This window comes from Halichoeres trimaculatus, unplaced genomic scaffold (assembly GCF_033239565.1).
Source record: "Halichoeres trimaculatus isolate MK-OKI-2021-1 unplaced genomic scaffold, fHalTri1.1 fHalTri1_scaffold_7, whole genome shotgun sequence".
In the NCBI taxonomy this organism is placed as follows: Eukaryota; Metazoa; Chordata; class Actinopteri; order Labriformes; family Labridae; genus Halichoeres; species Halichoeres trimaculatus.
Window position 1 is genome coordinate 20,680,397 of NW_027437185.1, and position 24,517 is coordinate 20,704,913.

The 24,517-nt window shown below is 40.0% G+C and overlaps 1 protein-coding gene across 4 annotated transcripts in view; it reads right to left on the minus strand.

Annotated features, from left to right (window-relative positions):
* Positions 1-2,215: 2,215 nt before the first annotated feature.
* Positions 2,216-24,517, minus strand: part of trpc7b (transient receptor potential cation channel, subfamily C, member 7b) — a 107,879-nt gene continuing 85,577 nt past the window's right edge. For all 4 annotated transcript variants that reach the window (XM_074674316.1, XM_074674317.1, XM_074674318.1 and 1 more), the window contains 5 exons: positions 12,981-13,176; positions 12,166-12,387; positions 6,850-6,930; positions 5,958-6,033; positions 2,216-5,725 (listed from right to left, as the gene is read on the minus strand). In XM_074674316.1, the coding sequence (XP_074530417.1) occupies positions 5,586-5,725; positions 5,958-6,033; positions 6,850-6,930; positions 12,166-12,387; positions 12,981-13,176 (715 nt within the window). In that variant the 3' untranslated portion in view covers positions 2,216-5,585. The remainder of the gene's footprint in view (positions 5,726-5,957; positions 6,034-6,849; positions 6,931-12,165; positions 12,388-12,980; positions 13,177-24,517) is intronic.

Genomic DNA, 24,517 nt, shown 5'->3' on the forward strand with positions numbered 1-24,517 from the left:
TGCAAAAGTTCACTTACGTGGTTCCATTGTTTTTAAGGCCACTAAGAAACACATACTTACAGCTTTACAATGCACCATCAGCACTACATCCTAAAAGGAAACATAATTGTAAAGGTTACAAAATCATTTGTTTTTAAAATCTGACTGTCAAATTGACCTGAAAGGAAACAGCAAGTAAAAGTTAAAATTAAAATGTAAGCTTAAATGTAAGCAATGGCTTTGCAGGTTCTGTTGGTTCTTGTGTGACAATCAGCAAGACAATAAAAGGGTGTCTGTCAGTTTGAAACACTGCAGGGAGTGAGGGGGAAAAATGGTATGGAGAACTAGAGGTTTGTTAAACAGCTGATATACGCTGAAATGGGGTGTTTACAGTGCTGCAGTGAAGTATCGCTTCCAGGATGTTTCTGACCAATAGCGTTTAAGCGTGGTAAAAACACATAAGGAGGTGTAGGTTTACACACACACACACACACACACACACACACACACACACACACACACACACACACACACACACACACACACACACACACACACACACACACACACAGCCTTACATCTTACATTAACCCTAGGGACTCACTTGAGGGTCTCTAATGCATCTCCATATGTTGAGTCTCCTCATGAAAAGCTTTTATGGAATACTGAGTGGGCTTGATCCTGAAATAAACACAGGGAAAGGGTTTGGGCTCCACTTTGGGGAGTAGAACCTGCTGGCCAAGCATAGCTGCTGAGCAGTGTCTCACATTGAAAAGTTATTGAGCATAAGAGTAGGTGCAGTATAGATTTATATTCACAAGTTTTGGTTTCATAAATTTATCTTATTTTTAGCCTCTAGCCAGAGTCTAAAAGTAGTTGGGAACCATATCAAATAACCAAGGAAGGATGCTAACAGTAGCAGTGGGAGAAAAAAATGATGTTTTGCAGTATCAGGATTTTTTGTAAAATGATTTTAAATTGTGATTTTTGTTCAAAAATGTCTTTTTTTTTGAAGATGTAAGTCCCTCATTTAATTCTTTGTTTATAAGCTGGGTAGGATATAAATCCTAAAAACTGACCCAAATGTGATGTGCAATTTTTGAAATATGATACAGTCTGTAGACATCATCATCATCATCATCATTCAACCTTTTAACATGGTCTGTTGATGAAAAGAAAACTAAAAATCTCAAAAATCAGAAACATCAAAGAATCCCAATTTAAATTGAATCCGCACCCCGAAAATCGTGAAAGAATCAAATCAGGAGTAAAGCGTATTGTTCCAGCCTAGCTAACAGTGAAGTTTCATGTGGAAAAACAAAAGAAGAACGCTTGTTGCATTAAATAGCAAAAGAGGAATAAAAACATTTGTCGCTTGAAAAAGGAAGAGTGGTTACTTTTATCACTTAAACCTGCAGCACACATCATGATGTGATGAGTGAGCTGCTATTGTCTCTACTTCATCTTTTAAACCCACTGTTGGGGGAGGGCTGAACCCAGCATAAACATTTTAGTTATTTGATTAAATTTGAAGTAATATTCATTAAAGAATGCTGCAATAAACCAACACCAGTAAATATGCACCATATCATGAATAATCTCCAAATAGATGCCAGTGGTTAGAGTATTCTGTCTTGAAATCCCTCATAGTCTCAAAGCCCTTGACTAATCCTTGTTTCATGAGGCTGGTTGATGTGTAAAAAGCTTACAGCACAAATCTTTCCTCCAGCTGTTTGGGGTCTTGAAATGTCAGTTAGAAGATGTTTATTTAAATTTTCAGCTCAGATGAATGTTGGGAAAAGGGCTTTTATATATTTGGAAGGCCAAGGAATAATTACTGTATGTTCAACCGTTAGTTGAAAAAACCTTTAAAATCTGCAACAAATGAAGAGTTAAGTGGTTTACAAAAAGAGTGTGTACAGTGCTACTGAACTCAGTGTTTACATTTAATGCAGTTTGAATCCTGCCAGCAGCATGAACAGTGAACAAATAAACAACCCAAGAATGTGTACATGTGAGTGTGTTCATATTGTGTTGCAGAGTAACACTGCAGTCACGTTTGGATTTTGACCGAGGGCACTGTTGGCGACAAACACTGAATATTTAGACTCATTTAATTTCACCTCCCAGCTCAAACATACACAGCACTCCAATGATCAAACAAGCAGTTTAGAGCTTACTCTCTTTAATTTAAAGATCAAAAATATGACAATATACAATACAAGATTTTGCTTTATTCAATAATCCTCGTACAAGTTAAAAATACAGTATTTCAGGTAATTTAGTCTTTCAGGAGGAGTGAATCTGAAAATGTTCTAAGGGACTGCACACAGAACAAGATAGATCTTTCTCTCTCTGACACGCACACAGGACAAATACATACGGACACACGTGTAAGTCCCACTGCACATTTAAACAAAAACTTGACGCTAAACAACTTTTGTGTATCTAAAACAGCTTTTGGTTTCTATAGGTTTTATATGTCTTATATCTCATTTTTAATGTTTAAAGCCTTCGTATGATGAACATAAACTCCTCTTAACAATGTGTGCTTCAGCTCACTACACTCCTTAGTACTACACTGTAAGTCCAGATAAGTTAAAACAATCTAGTAAAGAAGTTGCCTTAAGAAAGTGAATAATGAAAAGTGAAAAGTTGTGTTGACTTAACTAAAAATCTTCAGAGCAAAAAAGGCACCCAGAGCCTTCTTGCTGTGAGGCAATAGCACTAACCCCTGCACCACCATGAAGCCTCAACTGTTAGAATAAGTAATGAAAGTTCATAAAACTACACAGTGAAGTCTACTGGATACTTTAAGTTATTTCACTGAATTAAACACAATATTTAAAATTTGAAAAAGTTGTCAAAAAGTTAAGCCTTGTCCTTTGTTTTTGTTTTAAATATAAAGAGGCGTGGAGATGACTAAGAATCAACAGGTTGGACTAAGTCAGCTGACAATGACTATTACCAAATATGCATTCTTAAAAGTCAAGTTCATTTTATACTTGAACATTCACACATGCTGTACTTGATTTTTTAACTAGTTTTAAAATCAATTTTAAAATCCGGGCTTACAGTGTATAGGTTCAGATTAAAAAACTACCAGCTATTATTCAAATAATATTCCTCATTAAAATAAGCTATGACTGCCTCCCTGTAACAGGTAATGATGTTAAGACAAAAAGCATCTGATTCTTTTCCTCTTGCTAAACAAATGATTAATAATCAAAGCCCTCTAAATGTGTTAAGCTGTCTATCAACACAATAACAGAATAATGGAATATCATGGTTTTATCTTGATGTTTTCTTATTTTTGATGTTATCAAATTAGTTTTGAAAGAGAAAGATGGGAATATATGATATATTATTACTGTCTAATCCAATTTAATCTATTTACTCAATTTAAAAACACAAAGCTGTAACCCTTGTGCAGCTTTAAGATGAAATGTAATTCTATCATCTATTTCATTTCAGTCATTAATGAACGCAACATGTTATAATCTGAAAGAAGCTCCTTGATATCATAATAATTGGGGGTAAAATCCCCAAATAGTCTGCTGCTACATGAAAACATTGAGTATAGAAGTAGAGCCCTGGTTGTATTTACTTCTGTTTAAACTGACTGTAGATACAAACGTCCTCTCTGTTCGCTCATTCACGGTGAAGTCAACCACAGACAGTTAGCCCGGTGCAGCAGTCTGTCAAACAAGACTCCAAAAGAAAAACAAAACCATAAAATGAGTCCACACAGCTTTCTCAGGAGAATCCTCATGTTTATAGCCAAATGATTGCTTTGTTGTTCACACAGTCTAGAGTAACTCGCGCATTTTCTCATCTTACAAATGTGTGTTTGCCCCAAAGCGATCAGACAGAGGAGTTTGTCTGGCTTCATGTTCTCCTTGAAAGCACTGACCTCCTCTATTTCCCAGCTGTAAACACAAATCCTGGAGGACGTGTTGCTTTTCAGTAACCGTTTTGGAAAAAATTGTTGTGCAGAGAAAAAATTGTGCTGCAAAGGCCAATGAACAGGAAAATATGCACACAATTTATCCAGGTCTGTTTGTAGCAGTGATGGGATTGTGACCTCCACTTTAAACAAAGCGTGGAATTTTTTTTATAGTGGTGCTGTCCTTGTTTTCCATCTGTGTGTTTGTCAATTTTACCTTTGATTGCAGCCCGTGATAATTTGGTATGCTCTAATAATTATTGCTGAGCTAGGAGGCATTATGTACAATGTCTCTGGCAATGATGGTCAGGATTTCAGTGGTAGAAAGGGATTTTTTATAGTCTAAGTAAATCAACTTCATTGTGAACAGTAAGTTACACAGAGGGTGGACTCAGTGACTTAGATCAGAAGTATGAACTCAGAAAGAAAACAATTACATAGCTTACTTGTAGTTTATGGGGTTTGCCAGAATTAACATCATGATTTGAATGATCTATCATGAGGAAAACGTCAAGCTTTGTCAGGCCTGTCCTTGAGGAGAAAAGAAAAAGTCAGTTTTGATTGGCTTTTGCAACACAGCATCAAGCAGATTTGTCTTTCAAGTTGAAGTTTTTGATCCAGAACAGACAGCAGGCTGCATAAGGATGAAGACACCAGATAGGAAAGTGAATTGTTGTCAGATTACCACTAACATGAGGCAGGATGTCAGTGTGGGTGGTGTTTGGCCTGTTTTGCTTCCAATACCAACTGTTTCCCTGCGTACACTGAAGGCTGCGGATACGTGATTGGTCACTACTCAAGACAATGAATGAACAACAAAAAGGAAACCGGAGCACTTCCCATACTAGAATCCAGACTCAGTAGAGATTCAACAACATTAAAATCAAATGTTACATTTTTGAAGTAAACTTTAATGACTTGTTTTCCACTTTTTCCTGAATCATCGGTCTCCTGATCACACGTTGTGCATAAAGGACAGATGTGCATTAATTAGAAAGCCTGCTGTATAAAGGGCTGCACAGTATATACACAGGCATTAATGTTATTCTTATGGCAAGCTGAACACAGGGAAGCAGAGTCAGACTCTCTGTTAGGGGATATATTGGCAGTATTCTCCGCTTTTATTCCTTTTTTTAGCCTCCTCACACTCTCCATCCCTTCCTCTGTCACTCCCCCCCCTCTCTCCTCCCCTGATAGCTCTTGGCAGCAGATGTGGACGCCTTCATCCCGTTGCTGTCTCAATCTCTTGCCCTGTGCTGTCTCTTCAGTGCATCTCATGGTGCTGCTGTTTTCCTCCTTACTAGTCTCCCTCTGGCCCTCATTCAGCCCGGGATTCTCACAGATGTTGCCTTTAATTGGAGCCTGACTTCACCTTTTACCCCATGACCTCAAGCTCAGTTACAGTCACGACCTTCATTTTCCCACGCTCCTACAAAACAAGTCAATGCATATCCAGAACAATTTCCTTTTGCCTAAATTTGCAAAATGCCTCTCTGTTCCAAAATTTTACTTAATGCTTTTTCAGCCCTGTTCTCTTAAATCTTTCTTCATCTATTTTTCTGACTCTCTCTAAATTCTTAAAAAATACCTCCCCCGACCCTGCTTCAGATTTCACCTCCCCTTCTCACATCTTCTCTCCCTCTCCTTCCTGCAAGTCCTGTCAGTGCCTCATGGTGTTCTTGCCAAACTTGTCGCCGAGTTGTTGGATAAGCAGAGCCAGCTCTCCGGCTGCCTGTGACTTCTCTTCCAGGAGCTCGTAGCGGAGGCTGGAAATGTCTTGCTTGATCTCTTTCAGCTCGCCTGCAACAAAGAGTCACACGCAGAGACAACAGTCAGGGCATGCGAGCAATTACAGACATGTAAGCACTTTATTCAAGGTCGTGAAACTGTGCTGCTGGTGACAGGTGTGAGAAAATCAGCATCCATCTGGAACAGACTATAGGAAACCAGCAGGAACGCTCGTCAAAGCTATACTCTGAACTGAAGGGGAACTAAGGATGAAAAATGACTTCGATTAAAGTTTTATTTTTACCCTCATTGACTTCGTCGCTCTCTCTGTCCACTTGAGCCTTCAGCACGTACCGCTTGATCAGACGCTTCATGATCTTCTACAAGAAGGAGAGAAAAGAAGGAGCTTTAATAGAGAGAAGGTGACAAGGTGAAGTGATAACACATGGTGTGTGTCTCAAGCGAGCAAACTTCTCCTTCTCTAATTACTTTTTGTGCACATGGCGTGTGTATCTCCTCTGCGTGCACACACACACACACACACACTCTCTCTCACAAAATCACGTAGTGTTGAAAGAGCAGCACAGTGTCTCACAGACTGAGTGTCAAATGTTGAGTATTGATCTGCAGCCAACAGGGGCATCCTGCAGACGCTACCAAGGCTCAGACAGTCAATCTTTGCATGTAGGCAATCTTGATGTTGGTCGATACCTGTCACCAGACGTACAAATGTCTTATAGCGTGATGGGTGGATGTTTGGTGTAGGAGGTCTTGTGTGTTTGTGTGCTGGAAGTTTGAAAACCGAGCCCTTGTCAGTCTTGGGGCAATGTGAGAGATCAATCCAGATTTCCCTTGAGTGCAAAAAGCAAGATATCTTATTCCTCTTTGGTATAATACTTGGAGCTCATTATATATCCTTGTTTCTGGATGACACTCTGCTTCTTTCCCCTTTTTTATGCAGGCATGTGTTCAATCCTTCCTTTTATCAGGTCATGCCCCTTCCTTCCTCTTTGTTCTTTGCTCCTCCCTCCTTACCCACATCTGTTCCTTACCTCACCTGCCCTTGTCATGTCTCCCTTTATTTCTTCCCATAAAGTTTTATCCCCCTGCTGCTACCCTGACTTAGTGCAGCAGATTTATTCCCAATCCCATCCTTTCTAAGATCCAGCATCCACTCCTCTCACTCTCACTCTTACCTGGTATCTTGTTGGGTGTTTTCTAGATTTCTTAGGGATGAACTCCTCTCCCGGGCGTGGATAAGACCTGAAGCGTTCATCCTGTAGCAACAGTGAGATACAAAGCAGCCGTCTGCTGTTAATGTCACATTTCAGGCTTGAGTGATACTCTATAATGGAAAAGGGTGTTAGAGGAGGCAACAGACTGCTGAATGAAAACAACAATCAGAGCTGGGCTGCTGCTGCATGTGTGGCTCTGGCACTCACAGATGTCTTCGAAGAGAACACACAGAGAATTAACAGCATCGCTTGGCACAAGTGGATCTCTGTTAACTACCTTCTAGATGCCTTTCACATTCAGGGTCCTGCTTTGCAACTTGTGTGTCATTTTAGCAGCGTGGTGTCCAAATGAGTTTCAACTCAAGCGTGGACTCTCGCAACTAGTTGCTATTTCACATTCACAAAAGCAGCAGACGCCTCAAGAGATCCAACATGGTATATAAGTAAGATAAAGGTTAAAAGATGTTCTGCTTGTACAGTTTCATTAAGCAGACGCTTTTTTTATAAAGCAAGGTACAACACAGGCAAGAATTTAGACAGAAGGAAAACCTTAGTAAGTGCAACAAAGTGCTACAAGTCATTTGGCTGAAGGTGCTGCCATTAAGTGCCAGAAGTTTTTTTTTTTTCATGAAGAATAATTTTGCCAACTAACCATAATTAATTGCTGCAACAATATACTTCAACCTTCATCAGCACAGAGAAATTAGTGCTGAAAATTCACTAAGAGCTGGGTCTGAGACCTTCCGACGCATTCTTCCCCCCAAGGACAAAGAGGAGAAAGGTCAGCTAAGGTACTTACGGTGGGGGAAATAAGTATTTAATGCGTCAAGTTTTTTCTTATCACATTTATTTCCAAAGATGCAATTCAAACAAAATTTCGACCAGACATTGGTATTAATTCAAATAATCCACACATGGAAAGAAATCACAACGTTCAGGTCCGTAAATACTGATTATGTGGAATTAAGTGCGATAACACAGGAAAAAAGTATTGAAAATGCTAACTGAGACTCATCCAATACTTAATGGAGAAGCCTTTGTTTGCAATGACAGCTTCCAGATGCTTCTTGTATGTTTTAACTAATCGCTCACACTGCTCAGGTGTGATTTTGGCCCATTCCTCTGCACAGATTGTCTTTAAATCTTGAATATTCTTTGGTGCCCTCTAGTGAACCCTCATCTTAAGTTCTTTCCACAAATGTTCAATTGGATTTAAGTCAGGTGATTGACTAGGCAATTCTAACAGATTGATTTTCTTTTTTTGAAACCATTTGAGAGTCAACTTTGCCGTGTGCTTTGGATCGTTGTCCTGCTGGAAGGTCCAGCCACATCTCATCTTCATCATCCTGGTGGATGGCAGCAGATTCATATCAAGAATTTCCAGATACATGGCTTCATTTATTGCTCTGTCAATTATATTAAGTTTGCCAATACCATGGGATAAGAAACAACCCCATGACATGATGCTTCCATCATAAGAAACAACCCCATGACATGATGCTTCCATCATGTCATGCTGCCATCTCCAAACTTCACTGTTGGTTTTGTGTTTTTTGGGTGATGTGCAGTGCCATTTTTCCTCCAAACATGGTATGTAGTACGACAGCCGAAAAGTTCAATTTTGGTCTCATCTGACCAGACAACATTCTCCCAGTATTCTGCAGGCTTGTCAAGATGTTGTTAAGCAAACTTTGAACAAGCTTCAACATGCCTTTTCTTGAGGAATGGAGTCTTGCGGGCTGAGCGTCCATAGAGGCCATGGCAGTGGAGTGCATTGCCTATTGTTTTCTCTGTAACAATTGTACCTGCTGCCTCCAAGTCTTTCTGGAGCACTTTCAGGGTGGTCCTTGGCTCGTTGAGTACTCTTCTGACTATCTTTCTGACTCCCTAGTCGAAAATCTTGCAAGGAGCTCCTGTGTGTGGCTTGTTGATGGTAAGGTGATGCTTCTTCCACTTGCGAATAGTGGCCCCAACAGTGCTGACTGGAATATTCAGGTGCTTTGACATGAGTCTGTAACCAGTTCCATTCTGATGCTGAGCAACAATCAGGTAACTAATGTCTTCAGAGAGCTCTTTTCCTTTACCCATCATGAGGTGTGTTGTATTTAACTGCTTGGTGAAAAAAACACCTTTTTTAGAGGACCATCAATTTGCTCTAGCCCAGCTGATGTTGGTTTGCACTGAATTGGAAGTTCAAGTGATAATTACTGACAGATTTCAGGTGATATGGTGCATTTCCTTGCCAAAGTATAAAGCCTTTCCATGGTGTGTTCAATACTTTTTTTTCCTGTGTTAGTGTACTTAATTCCACATAATCATTATTATACTTGAATGTCATGATTTCTTTTCATGTGTGGACCAATGTCTGGTAGAAGTTTTACTTGAATTACAGCTTTGGAAATAAATGTAATGAGAAAAATGATGACGCTTTCAATACTTGTTTCCCTCACTGTAAGTGTTCCCTGAATGGATTAGTTTTCAGACATCTCTTAAAAGTAGAAAGGGACTCTGTGGATCGTCTAGAGTCAGGTAGTTCAATCCACCATTTGGGCACAACAGGGGGGTAGAGTCTGGCTAAAGATTTAGAGCCACGCTGAGCTCTAAATCTGGACCAGGCGTCTGCAGAGCGTAGTGGGTGAGAGGGAGTGTAGACCTGAATGAGGGACCCTAAGGAGGCAGAAGCCTTTCTTGTCAATGTTTTGTAATCCAGAAGAAGAGCTTTGTTTACAAGAGACCTCCAGGCCTCTTCAGCTTTAATAATAATCATACACTGTATCTATAGGCACCTTGACAGACACTCAAAGTCAAATGCAACAATAGTGAATACAAAGCAGCTACTTTCATATGAAACTGTAGCACAGCTGTTTTTGTTTCCCATGGTATGACAGGATGAAGCAGAGCTGCAACACTTCTAACATTTTGAATGCATAACATACTGTGTGTATCAATTAAATGGATGTGCTGGCACTGAATTAAAACACAGTCTCTGAATACATCACAACAGAAAGATTACATAAGTTCATTAGAAAACATCCCACAATAAATACTTTTAGGAAACACTGTAAAGTGGACAACACTAAATTAATAAAGTAAAGAGTTCAGCTTCACACAAAAGAGACCATTACAGGCTACATTTGTTTGTACTTTCACTGATTTCATAACCACATTTCATGAATAAGGTATTACCTTTCAATCTGCAACAAAATCCATCTCTGTATGAAAGAACAAGATGTCCTGTTATTTTGTCTGGAGTATACAAACATAAATGTTGATATGAGTTTGACCAGATGTAGGCTAACATTTAGGAACTTTCACTCACTACTATGTAAGAGTGGGCGCGCGCACACACACACAAACACACGTGGGAATAACTGTTTCGGCTTCATGTAAATGTCAGTCACACATATTTTTCTTTATTTCAGCAGAAGTTTTCCAAACTCTCTTTGTTTTGTACTCTGTGACTTATTCTTGATCAATAACCTGCAATGCTTCCTTCATTTAGTGATTTTCAATTTGTTGCTCCTGGCAAGAAATTAATTGTCCTCATTACTGTGAATATGGGAGAGATATTTTCACCAAAGGGCAGGAACCTTAATTACTGAACAACTGCAAAAACACACACAGATAAGCACGCACACTCATTCACAGAACAAACTGGGAGAAAACCTCCAAACAAATGTTCAATAATAAATAGATTTACAGAAGGTCAGGGAGCTTCTCTTTAAAATATACGATCCAGACACTACATTTGGTGTTTAACCACCAAACAACTTTGTTATCTCTATGAACGTCTCCTAGTTTCAGCATAACAAGCTTCATCCCTCCTCAAACAGAGGATGTTTACAATGAGACAAAAAAGCAAAAAGAGCATGAGAGGAAGAAACCACTGATTTAGAAAGACCACGCTGTCTCCTCTAAATCTTACTTGACATTTCAGAGCTGAACTGTGGACGAGTGTAAGCTCAAGTATCGATCTCTCGCTGCACCTGCTTGGCTTTGCAGTTAAACTGTCAGAGCTGTACAGAACTTTAGGAGCTCACAGAGGCAGCAGGCTGTAACCCATCATGTCCCCATCCAAAACCTGGCCAGCCATTTGAGCAGACGCAGGCAGATCTAGCCACCTGACTAATGGCTCGGCTGAGGCACTGAGGTGAGCCATTTGAGCCGAGGAATCAGACAGAGGGGAAACCTGCAGCACCAAGATAGATTGTGTGTTAAATGGCCTGTGCTATTTTTCTCACGCATGGCTTTCTTTTCATTAGAGTGATTTTATTTGAGCAGACAATCTTTAGGAGGGAGGTAGTGTGGAAATAAATGATGCTAAAGTTGCACCTCTGCCTGTAGTGGGGATAATCTCTTCTCCCTTGGTCTAAGCCTTAAGAGTCCAGATATCCTGAAATTGAGTGATATGAGGTGCATATTATTAGAACATGTATGATCTACAGCAGATTATGGTCAGCCAGCCCCTGGTTCATGAAAAGCTAAGTGAGATTTCATGGCAGGCATCGCTGGGTTTGGGATTAGACTGCCATTTCCTTCACCCACCTAAATAAAGTCTCACAACAAAAGAATAGCAGTCTTTATAAACTCCATGTATCTAGATATGGCATGAGTCATGGATATGCGATAATGCATCATTCAAATTGCCAACAAAGTGACTTAAAGGAAAATCAGAGAAATGCTAAAAATGCTGGATTTGGTAGAACTTCACTGTAGCATTGGATGTAAACCACAGACTGTATAATTAATGGATTGTCCCCATGATGCCACCTGTTAGTTCCTGAAAACAAACTTTTGAATCAAATCGGCTGGCGCTGCCATATTTGAAGTGGGGTGGGCTTTTAGTTGCCACACTAACAACTATAGGGCATGTGAGCTGAGCTGTGCCTCTGATTGGGCAAACTTGCAATCTTAATATCTTCTTCACCACTCGTACAGAGCGTGCCAAGAGTGAAATTAGCAATTGGTGTGTATGTGGCTTCTGGTACTTCCAGAGCCAACCTCAAGCGGACACTCAAAAAACTGCAGATTTTAGTACTGCTGCATTGTCTCTAATTGTTTTGTACTGTCTGGACCTCGAAACAGTTTCAAAACATCTTCAGTTTCTTACAGCAGGGTTTTGAAAATTATTGATCACACTGTCAAAAACAACGCCGGCCTGTCAGCTGTTCTCTGTCCCACATGCCGGATACTCAGTGTGAAAACTAAGACCACATCCTTTAATTTGTATCTGCAATATGTCATAAGATTAAGAGTCAAAGATTTCCTGTCACTGACCTTGGCCTGTGAGTTGAGCATGCCCAGCTCCAGTTCGTTGTTATGACGACGGCTATTTGCCTTGCAGAGACGAATCAGGCACGACTTGATGCGGAGGACCAAGTAGTAGAAGGACTTTGGACTAGGGACCAGGTTGTAGGGGGCTGGCAGGGTGCGTCCTTCATCAAAGTAGGAAAGCCACAGCTTTGCTCGTGCAAACTTCCACTCAACATCAGCGTCCTCCTGCAGAAACACACGGTGACCGAGACAGAGACAGGGGAAGTTAGTGTAGCTGTTGGAATTTGAGGTAAGATAATGTCTTACATACTCAAAGTCAGGACCTTTAGGTGGAACAATGTTAGATACCTCAAGACAGACTAACAGCAAGCTATTACATTTAGCTGTAATGTTATAAATTGTCAAAAGAAGAAGATAATACAGTTTACCTATCCATGTTCAAAATGGCATCTTTTTTTGATAAGTAAAGTAAATGAAGTAAAACAAAACATACATGTTTTTCCCTCCCTTGGAGAGCTGAACTATTTTGCCTTTAATTCATTATCAAATCAGCTGTCTTTTTTTCAACAAAGGAGACATCCTATTTTAAATTTGTTTTTGTAGTCAAGCCATATTATTGTTTTTATCACACTGAAGTGTTATTCCTGCTTGGATTTTGCAGTCCTTGTCTTTGTTTATAGTCCTCACATTAATCTTTTACAGCTCTTGGTATTTCAAAATCACTCTCTAATCCTCCTGCAGGCACAGGAGTGATCAAACAATAATCCTCACTGACTTGTTGATATTATCTGTATTCAACAACCATCTTCTTCCTGTACCTCTATCTCCTGGTACGAGCTGTTGATCATGGCGATGAGCATGTTGAGAAGGACGACCACCATCGTGACATTATAAACTCCATATAGCACGTAGCCGATGTTCTCGATGAACTTGTGGTCGTACTTGAGCACCACTGAGATCACTTCAGACAGCCCAAAGATGGACCAGAAGAGCGTTTTAAAACTCTCCTCCACACTGAAAAGAGAGAAGAGGGAGCTGTGAGCCAACACTTGGTGACAATAAATACACACAATATGCAATTTCATGTTGTTGAGTTTATGAGGTGGCACTGATGAAATATCTAATGGGTCATGTCCAGTTAGATCAAATCATCCCTTCTATCCCTCCAACAAACGCAGACATTTACTCTCACACAGTTTGTGACATGCATTAAAAACTCACTTTACTTCAGGAAAAATGCAACAGCAGAAAATGACTCAAAGTTAAGTGTTGTAGGGATTTGTTTGTTTATTGAAGTGTCTGTAGGCTTGTCTTGTCAACTTTAGCATTGGGTTAATTGTAACACAAGAATGTAGTTATCAATCCATATTTCAGAAGCAAAGTTTGTTTTGAACTATTAAAGATGAATGTGGAGTACATAAACAGGAAAGTTCTGAACACATTAGAAATCACTGAAAGCTCCAGTTGGTTTGTCTACTTTCATTTGAATAAAAAAAAAATACAGTTGATCATATGGAGGAAATAAAGAGCAGCTGGTTGACATTTAAGTTCTTTAATTACGTTTTCCACTCTCAAAAGAATAATAAAATACATTGCTAATGTTGTCTTACTGGAAAAAAAAAGGCTCAAAGGCCCACATTTCATATCTGCATTCAGCCTAAAGGACGATTCTCTGGCACTGAGCATGAACGCCTGTGAACATTGACATTCAAGTACATGTCTATCTATATTCCATGAGAAGCAAGCACGCAGACGCAGGAGATAACAGCAGGAAGCTCATGGGGAGGGAGGGAGGGGGCCGCCTGGTGGGATTGCTCAAGGGGCTAGAGGTGTTGGAAGGCTGCTGGGAGGGAAGATTTGTGAGCTTGTGATTTCAGGGGCCGCCAACAAACCTCGTACCCTGGAAATGTGAGTATTTTAAATGCTGTGTGCTGTGGAGCAGATGTAAGAGCTTTTCCTCAGTGTCCCCCCTGTTTCTGTGTTAGCTTCGGGATGCTAACTTTAGCTGCGGTTAGCTTGTTTTTTTAGCCTGTAATGTTATGGTAAACGAGCTTCGCTGTTTTCTAAACATTGTGCACTCGGCGCTCGGTAGTCATGGATGTGGCACTGCTCTTAGTGACACGGAAGAGCGGGGCGGTATCAGCGGTGGCTTATTTACGTATGAAGGTCACGCCCACTAAATCAGACCATTCTGAACAGAGGGGCTATGAGAGCCTGGAAACAATGCTGCTGTGCTTGATTTATTGGCTTTTTGGACCAAAACATATCACTACAATTTGATGAAGACATCAATGATCCATATTAAACTGCAAAAAAGGAGCATAATATGGGACCTTTAATTTTTCTCTAACCTAAAGGGCAGAGCTCAGGTGATAAAACCGATTCTTAGTAACTACTGTCCTTGGTCTTGTCAGCAGGTTTTTGGACGGGATGGCAGGCCTGAAATGGGACAATGGTTCTATCGTAAAATAGCCCCAAACTCCAATGTGACGGAAGCTGTCACATCCCCTCTTCTACTCTTAGTTTATGTATCATATATTGAGTTTAAATTGATGCATTAAACCTCCATGAGTGTTCCAAAACCTGCTTGTGTGGTAAAAAAAACTTTTGCCTCTTTCAGCAGTTTGGGCGGTGACTGGCGGATACATGCTTTCCCTTCTGGGCTAACTGTAGCTGTCTGCACTTGCTCTTGAGACAGTTCATTACCACAAATCTGTACACTTCACCTGACTCAACCATGGCTGATCCCTCTTCTCTTTCAGACTCAATGTTCTCAAAACTCCCTGTACAGAATGTACAACACCAACAAGACCCAAGGGGGATTCAGGGCTGGCTAGATTTGTTAACTCAGTGCGGTTAGACAGTAGATTCGATGCTTATTGCTTACAGTCAGTCGAGATGTTATACTGCTTGTTAGAGTCTGTATTGTATCTCAAATATGTCTATTGCCCCAGGACATCGATGCAACATTTATGTAAGCTCAGGGATGTTTTGTTTATATTTCATAAAAGTAAGAATACACAGGAGAAATAACAAATTCACTTCTCATCTTTACCTTTAATCAATAAACATGTAAGTGTGACCTGCATATAATGTAATTATGAAAGGTGTGTACTCACTTAGTGCTTCAAATGATAAGTATTGATGCCTACATGAGTGAACACAAAGGTTAAAAATGACAGCCTTGCAGCCCAAAGATGACTTTGCTTTTTCATAATCACCAGCCCCATCTGATCTCTGACCTCTCACAGTTTCCATGAATACAAGTTAAAATTAATGACATTTCAATAGACTCACAAATTAAAATGGTGCTATGTATAACTAGACATTGATTCCTTCAAACAAACAGACATAACTGTGTTTTATACCAAGACTAATGGCAAATTAACCTGCTCCGGGACAGAAAACATGCAGGGGAAACGTGTTACCATAGAAACAATCTCTTCCTGAACCGGTCTGACATTTAAACCGCTTGGCATCACCTCATCCAGTCAGTTTATAACTGCTCTAAGAAATGAGTGTCTCTTTGGCAGTTAACACGACTGCAGAGGCATCCACATCACACTATCACTCAGATAACCAACAACAACATATCACAGCGACACTGTCCTCTGGAGTAAACACAAACACATTCAGAAACATTAATAGTAGTTTTCTAGGAGCTGTCTGTTTGCTGCTGTAATAGATAGCTCTGACATCAGACACACTATTGCTGTGAGACTAGCAGCACCTGAAGGCAGTTATCAACACTACCATCTTCTCATTCACCATTCACATCACGCTCATCCACATGGCTTTCACGCAATCAGAAGAGCCAAGGAAGGTGATTTTGGTGGACTCGCCTTGAAAACCAGTTATTTTCATCCTTGTTTCCCTCAGTTATGTCTCATCTCTTATCTGGAGCCTCTTTTTACAAGATAGAAATGCTTTCCAGTGGCTTTGAAATGTGACTCAAAATATGAAAGAGGATAATTATCAGCTCTCAATAATGCTATATCCTCATTATCTTTTTAATCAAATCATCCTGTCTTCCAGTTCTCCTTCCCACCGTGTGAAATGTTGGCTTGATATAGAATTTCATGTTCCTAAAATGTGAGAGTGGATAATGATGAAGGGCTTTGTTCCAGGATGCATTAATGTGCCATTAGAGCAGTCACTGGCAGGGACTAATGCACACACAATTTGAGTTACACATTCACCTCAAAGAGAACTATTTATAAACACTGTTCATCCGTCAGTCCAAACAGATAGTCATTGTAGCATGAGACAGTTTTCTTAACAGCATGATAATGAAGTGTTAGAATACAATTATAAATGAAACTTTATACCACTGACTGTGCAAACAGATAAAATGCACTTTCACCCCATCCAACAAAAATCTGTGGGTGACGACATGCTTGAGCCGACAGGGATTGCTGGTGAAAGTTCACTGACTCTGTTAACATTGTGTTAACATTTGTCATGTTTTCACTCACTCACTCCTCTACTCCTTTAGTACAGTGCACATGCCTCATTCATCATCAGAATCAAGTTTGTTTACAGTTAGGAGCATTGCTGACTTGACTGGCAAGCTAGCACACTGTAGCTGTTAGCAAGGAGGCTACGGGCTAGCCTATACTGTATCGCATTATCTCCTTCCATATTACACTGTGTCAGCATTTTCAAATCAGGGGTTGGACTTAAATGCATTGAAAAAAAAAAGAGTTTAAAAAATGGATGCCTTGTAACTCAGTTTATAGTTGGACTCCAGACAACACGGAACGTTACTCAGCGCATGAGTTCCTAGCACACCAATTACAGCAATATGCAAGGTGACACCTCCTAGTGAGGAAAGTTCCCCAGTAAAACCAGACTGACAACAAACAATTTGGATGAAACAGCGTTTTCCGCCCAGTGGATGGAGAGGGGTTTGAGATCCTGATGAGATCGATACTTAAGTTTCATTTTCTCTTCTCTATGAGTGTTCCTCTCACTCACTACGCTGATGAGCACTTATTTAAGCTTGTGGCTGAAACACACCAGATATGTCCCCAGATGACTGTGTTCATCAACTCACATCAGCTGGGTGTTCAGTTTGGCAAGACCCATGATTGACAGACTGCTGGCGTAGTGAAACCCACAATTTCCTGCAGTCCCTACACTGACGTACCTCTCTTCACTCATGTTGGGCTGTAAAACCTCAAACTTGTTGACTCCTGGCCTGGTTGTGTTCATTTTGTCAGTTTATTGTTGTAGTCAAGCTAAATATGACATGGTTTTATTTTATTTTAAAAGTTAGAGGGTATTGTTAAGTGGTTTCTGTGTATTACTTCCTGTCCCTCTCCATCTTCCCTATGGTGAATTGATGTGCAACAGCTCTGTCATCTGGCAAAATAGGATGGTTGTGTATTAGCTGCAACTTGCCGCACAAGGTAACGGAACAGATCCAGTGTAAGTTCACACATCAACTTGAATGGAAACCCATCTGATCTGGCGCTGTGATGGAATGGAGCATGACCGTAGATGCATCTGGTGTGTTTTAGAAAAAATAAAATTGGTGACATAATGGAGTCTAAGTCCACGTATTATACAGTCCATGTGTAGGTCCTGTTATCCACTGGCAACCTGTCCAGGCTGTAATCCACCCCTCCCTGTATGACAGATGAGATCTATGAATGCATGGGTTCTACTTTTTTTAATAAAGTATTTGGAAATATAAGAGTGGGGGATCCTCTTGTGCTCTGGCTAAAACAGCTACATTAGCGGCGTGGGCATGCCCAGCTGTGTGTCACTATTTGTTTTGCTTGCCTTGTTTTCTGTTTCTTAAATTCACTTAAATTTGATAGAGATGCCTCTTATGGAGGGAATGTAATAATAAAAAACATAAATGTATCCTTAGAGATCAACAACGCTGATATAGTTGGAGTGTGTCTTTTGCTAATGTCAGCTGAGGTGCTGGTCAATGGGGTATTATGCAATGTGCTGTTATAGAGATAAATGAGCTCCTGTGGATAATGGAGCATTTTTAACTACCTAAGAATGAGATTATTTTCATTTCAAACTCTGTGTGTGTGTGTGTGTGTGTGTGTGTGTGTGTGTGTGTGTGTGTGTGTGTGTGTGTGTGTGTGTGTGTGTGCGTGTGTGTATACAGCAGTCAGTGAATCAGCAGGGACAGTGGGCACCAGGAGACAGAGACGGACAGTGGGTTATTATCTGTTATTAAGAGTGGCAGCTCCCAATAGGCTGCACGCAACATGACGGCTTCACACACACACACACACACACACACACACACACACACACACACACACACACACACACACACACACACACACACACACACACACACACACACACACACACACACACACACACACACACACACACACACAGCCCCGCAGGACTCTGACAGTAAAGAACTAACTTTGTTACACACTCTATCTCTCTCTGTGTCAGGCCCTCACACACAAACACACAAACACTCAGTCCGCATACATCACAGTGTGTGTCTGTGTGTGGGAGATGGGTGAGTCACCTCGACTCGACGGGAGCAGTACAAACCCAATCACCAACGGGTCCAAATCACCTCCCTCCTCCCCAGAGACATACCCTCGCACTCTCTGCATCTCACTCACTTTTGTGTTTGTCTCGATTGTTGTTTCAGCCCCTTTCTTTCTCTCTTTCTCTCACCCCTGCTTCTCCCTCTTCTCCGTTTTCTCCGTCACCCATTTATCTCATTATATTCCCATTGCCACTGCTTTTGTATCTTTCACACCATCACTCTCCCTTCTCCTCTCACGCTTCCATCTTTCATCCCAACAGCTTAAAGCTATTTCTGTCACTCAATCTATTCCTCAGATATGCACTTTTTTTCTTTTTTCATTATTTTTTCCTTCTCATATATTTCTCATTTTTGTTTAATCTGCAGCAATTTTCTCACATGAGTCGAATGTAAATGTAAAAATGCAAATGTTCAGCTGTATAATCATCTGCACCCAGTTTTCTGTGTGGTCTCTCTCCTTCTGCCCTTGAGTCACTAGCAACATATTAGACTTTCTATACCACCGCCTGTGTTACTCTTCTCTGTTTCCTTTCCTTTTCTTTCTTTTCCTCTCCTTTCCTTTCCTTTCCTTTCCTTTCCTTTCCTTTCCTTTCACGCCCTACTCATTTCTAAGCTTGCCTTGCCTCTCCTCTTCTTTCCTCCTCTGCTGACCCTCCTGTCTTCTCCTCTCCTATAGATAGACTGATAATTAGACAGAGAGGCGGTGAGGCAGGTGTAGATGACACATCTTTAAATATTAAAGTAAGTTTAACTTTCTGTCTAATGCGCCGAATGAGCTGCCACCCTGGCAACAGCAGGGGCATCACCAAACATTAATGAGCAAGTAAATGCTGCTCCCATAAGATGCTTTCCCTTCTCTGTTTGTCAGTGTGTGTGTGTGAGACAGAGAGGTACTTTGAGGCTGACAAATGAAGCAGACGTGATGAAAAAGGAGGCAGTTTTTGTTGAGTGTCTTCGAGCAAGTTAGATGTGGAATCTTATTAATTGGGGAATACAGCGCAGCAAGGAGTGCAATTAAGAGTGTTTTGATAGCTTGGCATTAACTTTTTTCATCTTCTTACTCACTTATTGTGTTTTCTTTTTCTGCTCATCACTTTCTCTGTGTCATCTTCTTTTGTCATGACACGCTGCACAAACGTTCACATTTTGGACTAACTTTCACACCTGTTTAAAACAGTTGGATTCTAGTTGTCATTATATTACTGCAGTTCCACACAGGGTGACGCTACCTTTCTGTTTTGGTTTATGATTCAGACAAGTTGCCAACCCCAGAGACTGTAGTTTATTAACTCTCCAACTTTTCATGAGAGATAAGTGAATCAAGCACCATGGAAACATTGAATTATATGGTCCAAGTCAAACTGCTTTGACAAAATCCCTACTCTGTCATCTGTCCTATATACTGAGAAGCTAGCCTGTTGTCTTGGGTCAACTGCTTAGATCACTCTTTACACATACACCAGCCATGTTGCATATCTCCTCCATATTTTAATGAAAAACTGTTATTTTTGTTTTAAACTACTCATGAATTGTTCCACTAACTCCTCTCCAGCAGCTGCCATCCAATAGCACACAAATCTTGCCTGGCAGCTACAATATGGCAAGATTTGGATTGTTTTCAATGTAGTTAGAAAAAAATAAATGGTGTTGTATGATGGTGGATCTTTACCAGCTTTCCAGTACTGAAAGCACAAAGAATTTTGTTGATACCATGGTTACATAATCTGTGTGAGCATTATATCTTCTAAAACACTTGTCACTTCTTTATTCTTTAAGTCCAGCTGTTCTTATCTTAGTTCTGACTTGTGCATATGAATTTCAGAGTTTAACCAAATGGGAAGTCATTATCATTATTATTATTATTATTATTATTATTATTATTATTATTATTAATAATAATAATAATAATAATAATAATAATAATAATAATAATAATAATAAAGCTAGCCTAATAAGTGAGCCTGCTGCAGCATGACTGTGACAAAATAGGTTGGAAAAAAATATGCTTTAAACTTATTAAAAACTTGTTAGATGTTTATTTAAATGTGTAGTTTGCATTTCTGTTGGTATCATAGGATTTTATATGGCTTTTCTAGCATTTTTAACCAATTCAAGAATCAGTCCCATCGAATTGTCAAATGGTGTAACCTTAAAAGCATGAAGAGTATTACAACTCGAACTGCGAGCAAGTTCAAGTGATAACATCATGGTTTGAAGCTAAGAAGCCGAAGAATCACCACTTTGACTAGAACAAATATATGAATGTTAGTCCAAGTCAAAGTATTGTTTCTACAGAGAGAAAGTCCTGCATATTTTTGAAGAATATTGCCTCTGCATTAATGTTTGTTTTAGTGCTGTCAGGCGATTAAAAAAATAATCTAATTAATTACAGAATTTGTAATTAATTAATCTAATTAATCGCACTTTAATCGCATATCTGCTTTAGGTCCCAAAATAAAGAATTTAAATTCTAGGACATTAAAATTACATTAAAAGACATTTAAAAAACATTTAAAAATAAGGTGGGAATATATACAACACAATTTTAGGTACCCTGAGGCATAAGGAACACATGAAAAAAGTTTTATGGTTCAATCTTTACAAAATCTACACAGTCCTGCACCTAAGATAAGCTGATTTGATTTTTAGGATGGTTTTTGCTTCTGTCACATTTTTTCCTCGATGTGGACTCAATTTTCACTGCAATATGAACTTCTATACTTCTATAACGTCAGGAGAACCAGGGCTAAAGGCTAAAAACTGTGAGGAACTATGTAAAAAACACTTAATTCAAGTCTTGGATCAAAGAAAAGTGAAGTATTTTCAGTTTTACATGCTCTGAACACAAACACTGTTGCTCAACTGTTGCAGAGCAGCCCCAAGCTGAAACATGACACCAGGAAGATGGAAGGAAATTTTCAAAGAATTCTTTAGATTTAAATACAGGACAAATATCAATCATTCAGGGCTTGTTTGATGCAGTAAAGAGTGTAGAATTATCTGTTTTTTTTTTACAGAATTGAGCTAGAGCAAACGGTTGATTTTCTGCAGATTTTCAAAAAGGACGTGTGAATAAACGAGATGCGGACGGCAGTCCCCCAAAAATCACTCTCGCTTCCCCCCTGTTAAAAGCATGTCGCTGATGTCAAGTGTGATACATTCAGGGACCGTCGGAAATTTGAAAATCTGACGAGAACGCCACTTTTTCCAAGTAGGACAAACGGTTTGTGAATGCCAGACATTTGAAAATAAGTGCATCTTTGAACGCCTCGCAGGTTTGGGATCCAGATTAATCTGCGTTAATTTTTATAACTCATTAATCTGTGGTGTAATTAATTAATCTAATTAAAGTGTTTAAATGACAGCCCTAGTTTTTTTCTAAGCTGACATCACGTTATCAAATTTAGCTGTCCTAACCTTACTTACCACACTACTCTCAAACAGAACTTTTCAACAGACATTGAACTTGCAAGCTCAATGTCATCTGTTCGAAGCTTTGAGGCAATGCATTTTCCACCTAATCCATTTTTTTTTCTATAGCTATATTCTTTATCTTAAGAAATGGGAGAATTGTCACATCCCAAAGAGGGACACTTAATCCCTAAGTAATGAAAAAAAAAAAAACTTATTTTCACAAATTTTGCGCAAATATTTTGTTTTTTGAAGTTTGCAGGGCTTAGACACTGTAGCTTAGGAGAGCAGAGTTTGAAAAGCATATTAAAAATCTCTCCATTTACGTTTAATTGATTGTACATGTAACAGCTAGATGACCAGTATTGAAATGTTTCTGACTACTTTTGAGGTGGTCTCACCCCTCTAGAACTCTTGAACTCAATTAAAGGAATTTCAATTGATTCATTCAAAGTCACTCAATGTCAGAGCTGTTGTATTTCATCTCAACAAGAAAGTAATCAAATATCGTTCATCAGTGACGTAATTTTGCATGTTTATGGCAGAATTTAATGAAACATCTGATTATTGGCGCAAACACTTCAGCTATTGATCCTGGCCTTGACATTCAAAACGTCCTAATGATCTTGCCCCTATGCGTGATTGTATGCGACTTTGTGCATGACACCTCTGCCTTGCATTAAAAGCTAACCAATCTTTTTTTGCTCTTTCTTTCTTTTCCTCAATAGTCTCTGTTTCTCTCAACTTGTCAGCCACCACTTATATTCTGATGATGATATCTCCCTCACTGGCATCCCAGTCTCTCTACCCTGCCTTAACTCTGTCCGTGACTCTAAACTCAATAACACACCCTTTGTTTTTCTCCTCCTCCACCTGACAGAGCTTCAACTTCATATTCAAAGCCTGCAGGATTCTATGCCATCCTTTATCAACTCTTCTCTTCCTTTTGTCTGTTTTATCCCTGCCCTCTCTTCCTATTCCTCTATTCATTTGCACTGCATTGTATGGCTTTGTCCTTGGCTTTAATCTGATATGGTTTCAATATTGCCCATACCATCTCGGCACTCACTGTGTCTTTCAATTCAATCATGTCTCTATAGTATCAAAAGGGAGAGCATGTTGCAAAATCCACTGACATGAAAAGCCCATTATGCTGCAGAAATGACGGTTAAGTGACCATATAATACTTATGCAGAGCTGAAAAAAACCTGCTGACGTGTTCTGTATATTACTGATGTTTTATGGGTTAATTCTTATGGATTTCCTGTTGGTGAGCTTGTGTGTCTGCTGCTCACTCTGTTTGACCTTCTCACGTCCTCCTTTATTCTGTCTCTCTCTTTTTTTCACTCCTTTGTCTCTATATCCCGACAGGTCCACCAAATTTAGCCTGAACTAAAAGCTGAAACAAAAACACAGCTCTCTGCATCTGCAACTCCCCTCCTGTGGTTCTCAGCCTTTATTCCTTTCCTTTCCCCTGATGACTTTATCTCCTTTCACTTTTTTTGCACAGCCGTGTCTGTGACTGTGTTGCATGTACTCACTGTTAATTTGACTGTTCAATTGGAACAGGCTTATATCTTCTATTCAAGATATTTTTTAGAGAGTGCTTTGCACCTTTCAGTGTCATTTATTTAACTATTTCCTAAAACATGCGCATCACAAGCCTTTCCTTTTCTTGATTCTCCCTTCCTCTGTCTCTGCTGTCCTCTTTCGTCTCTGTGTCACCTTGTCTCTGCAGTGTTGTCATGTACCAGGTCCTCTGCTCTCTCAGCCCTGTCCAAATCATAATACTGATGACCACGTGTGAATTCATCCGGACATGCATCTTTGTTTGCTGACTAAGAAGTGTTAATGTGTGACCCTTGTTTGTATGTCCCTGTATAAGTGTATCCCAGCACACTTCTGTGTGGGCACTTGGTAAAGAGCATATGCTGTGTTTCTTTTTAAAGTGTGTGACTCAGATAGCTGTCTGAGTCCCTGCGCCTCTGGGGATTTGGGTCTGTGTGGCTCTAGCAGCGGTATTCATTAAGCCCTATCCAGCTGTGCATCTCTGTGTGCATGTGTGAGTGTGTACAGTGTGAAAGTCTCTGCCTCAGTCCTCGGCCACGCCCCTCCCTGTCTTCACCTCGCGTACCTTCCTCCTCCTAACAGCCCGAGTCACCCCTCATGGGGTGTCATTACTCCCTCCACCTGGCTCCCTCCTCATCCTCAGGCATCAGAGCAATCACAGCAGCCTTTTCTTCTGCCTTCCGTCAAACATAGCCTGTCACAAAGTCTCACAGCCCACACAAACACACTCATAACAAGGCACAAGCACACAAACACACAGACAGACAGACAGACACAGACACAGACACACACACACACACACACACACACATCTATCTATCTATCTATCTATCT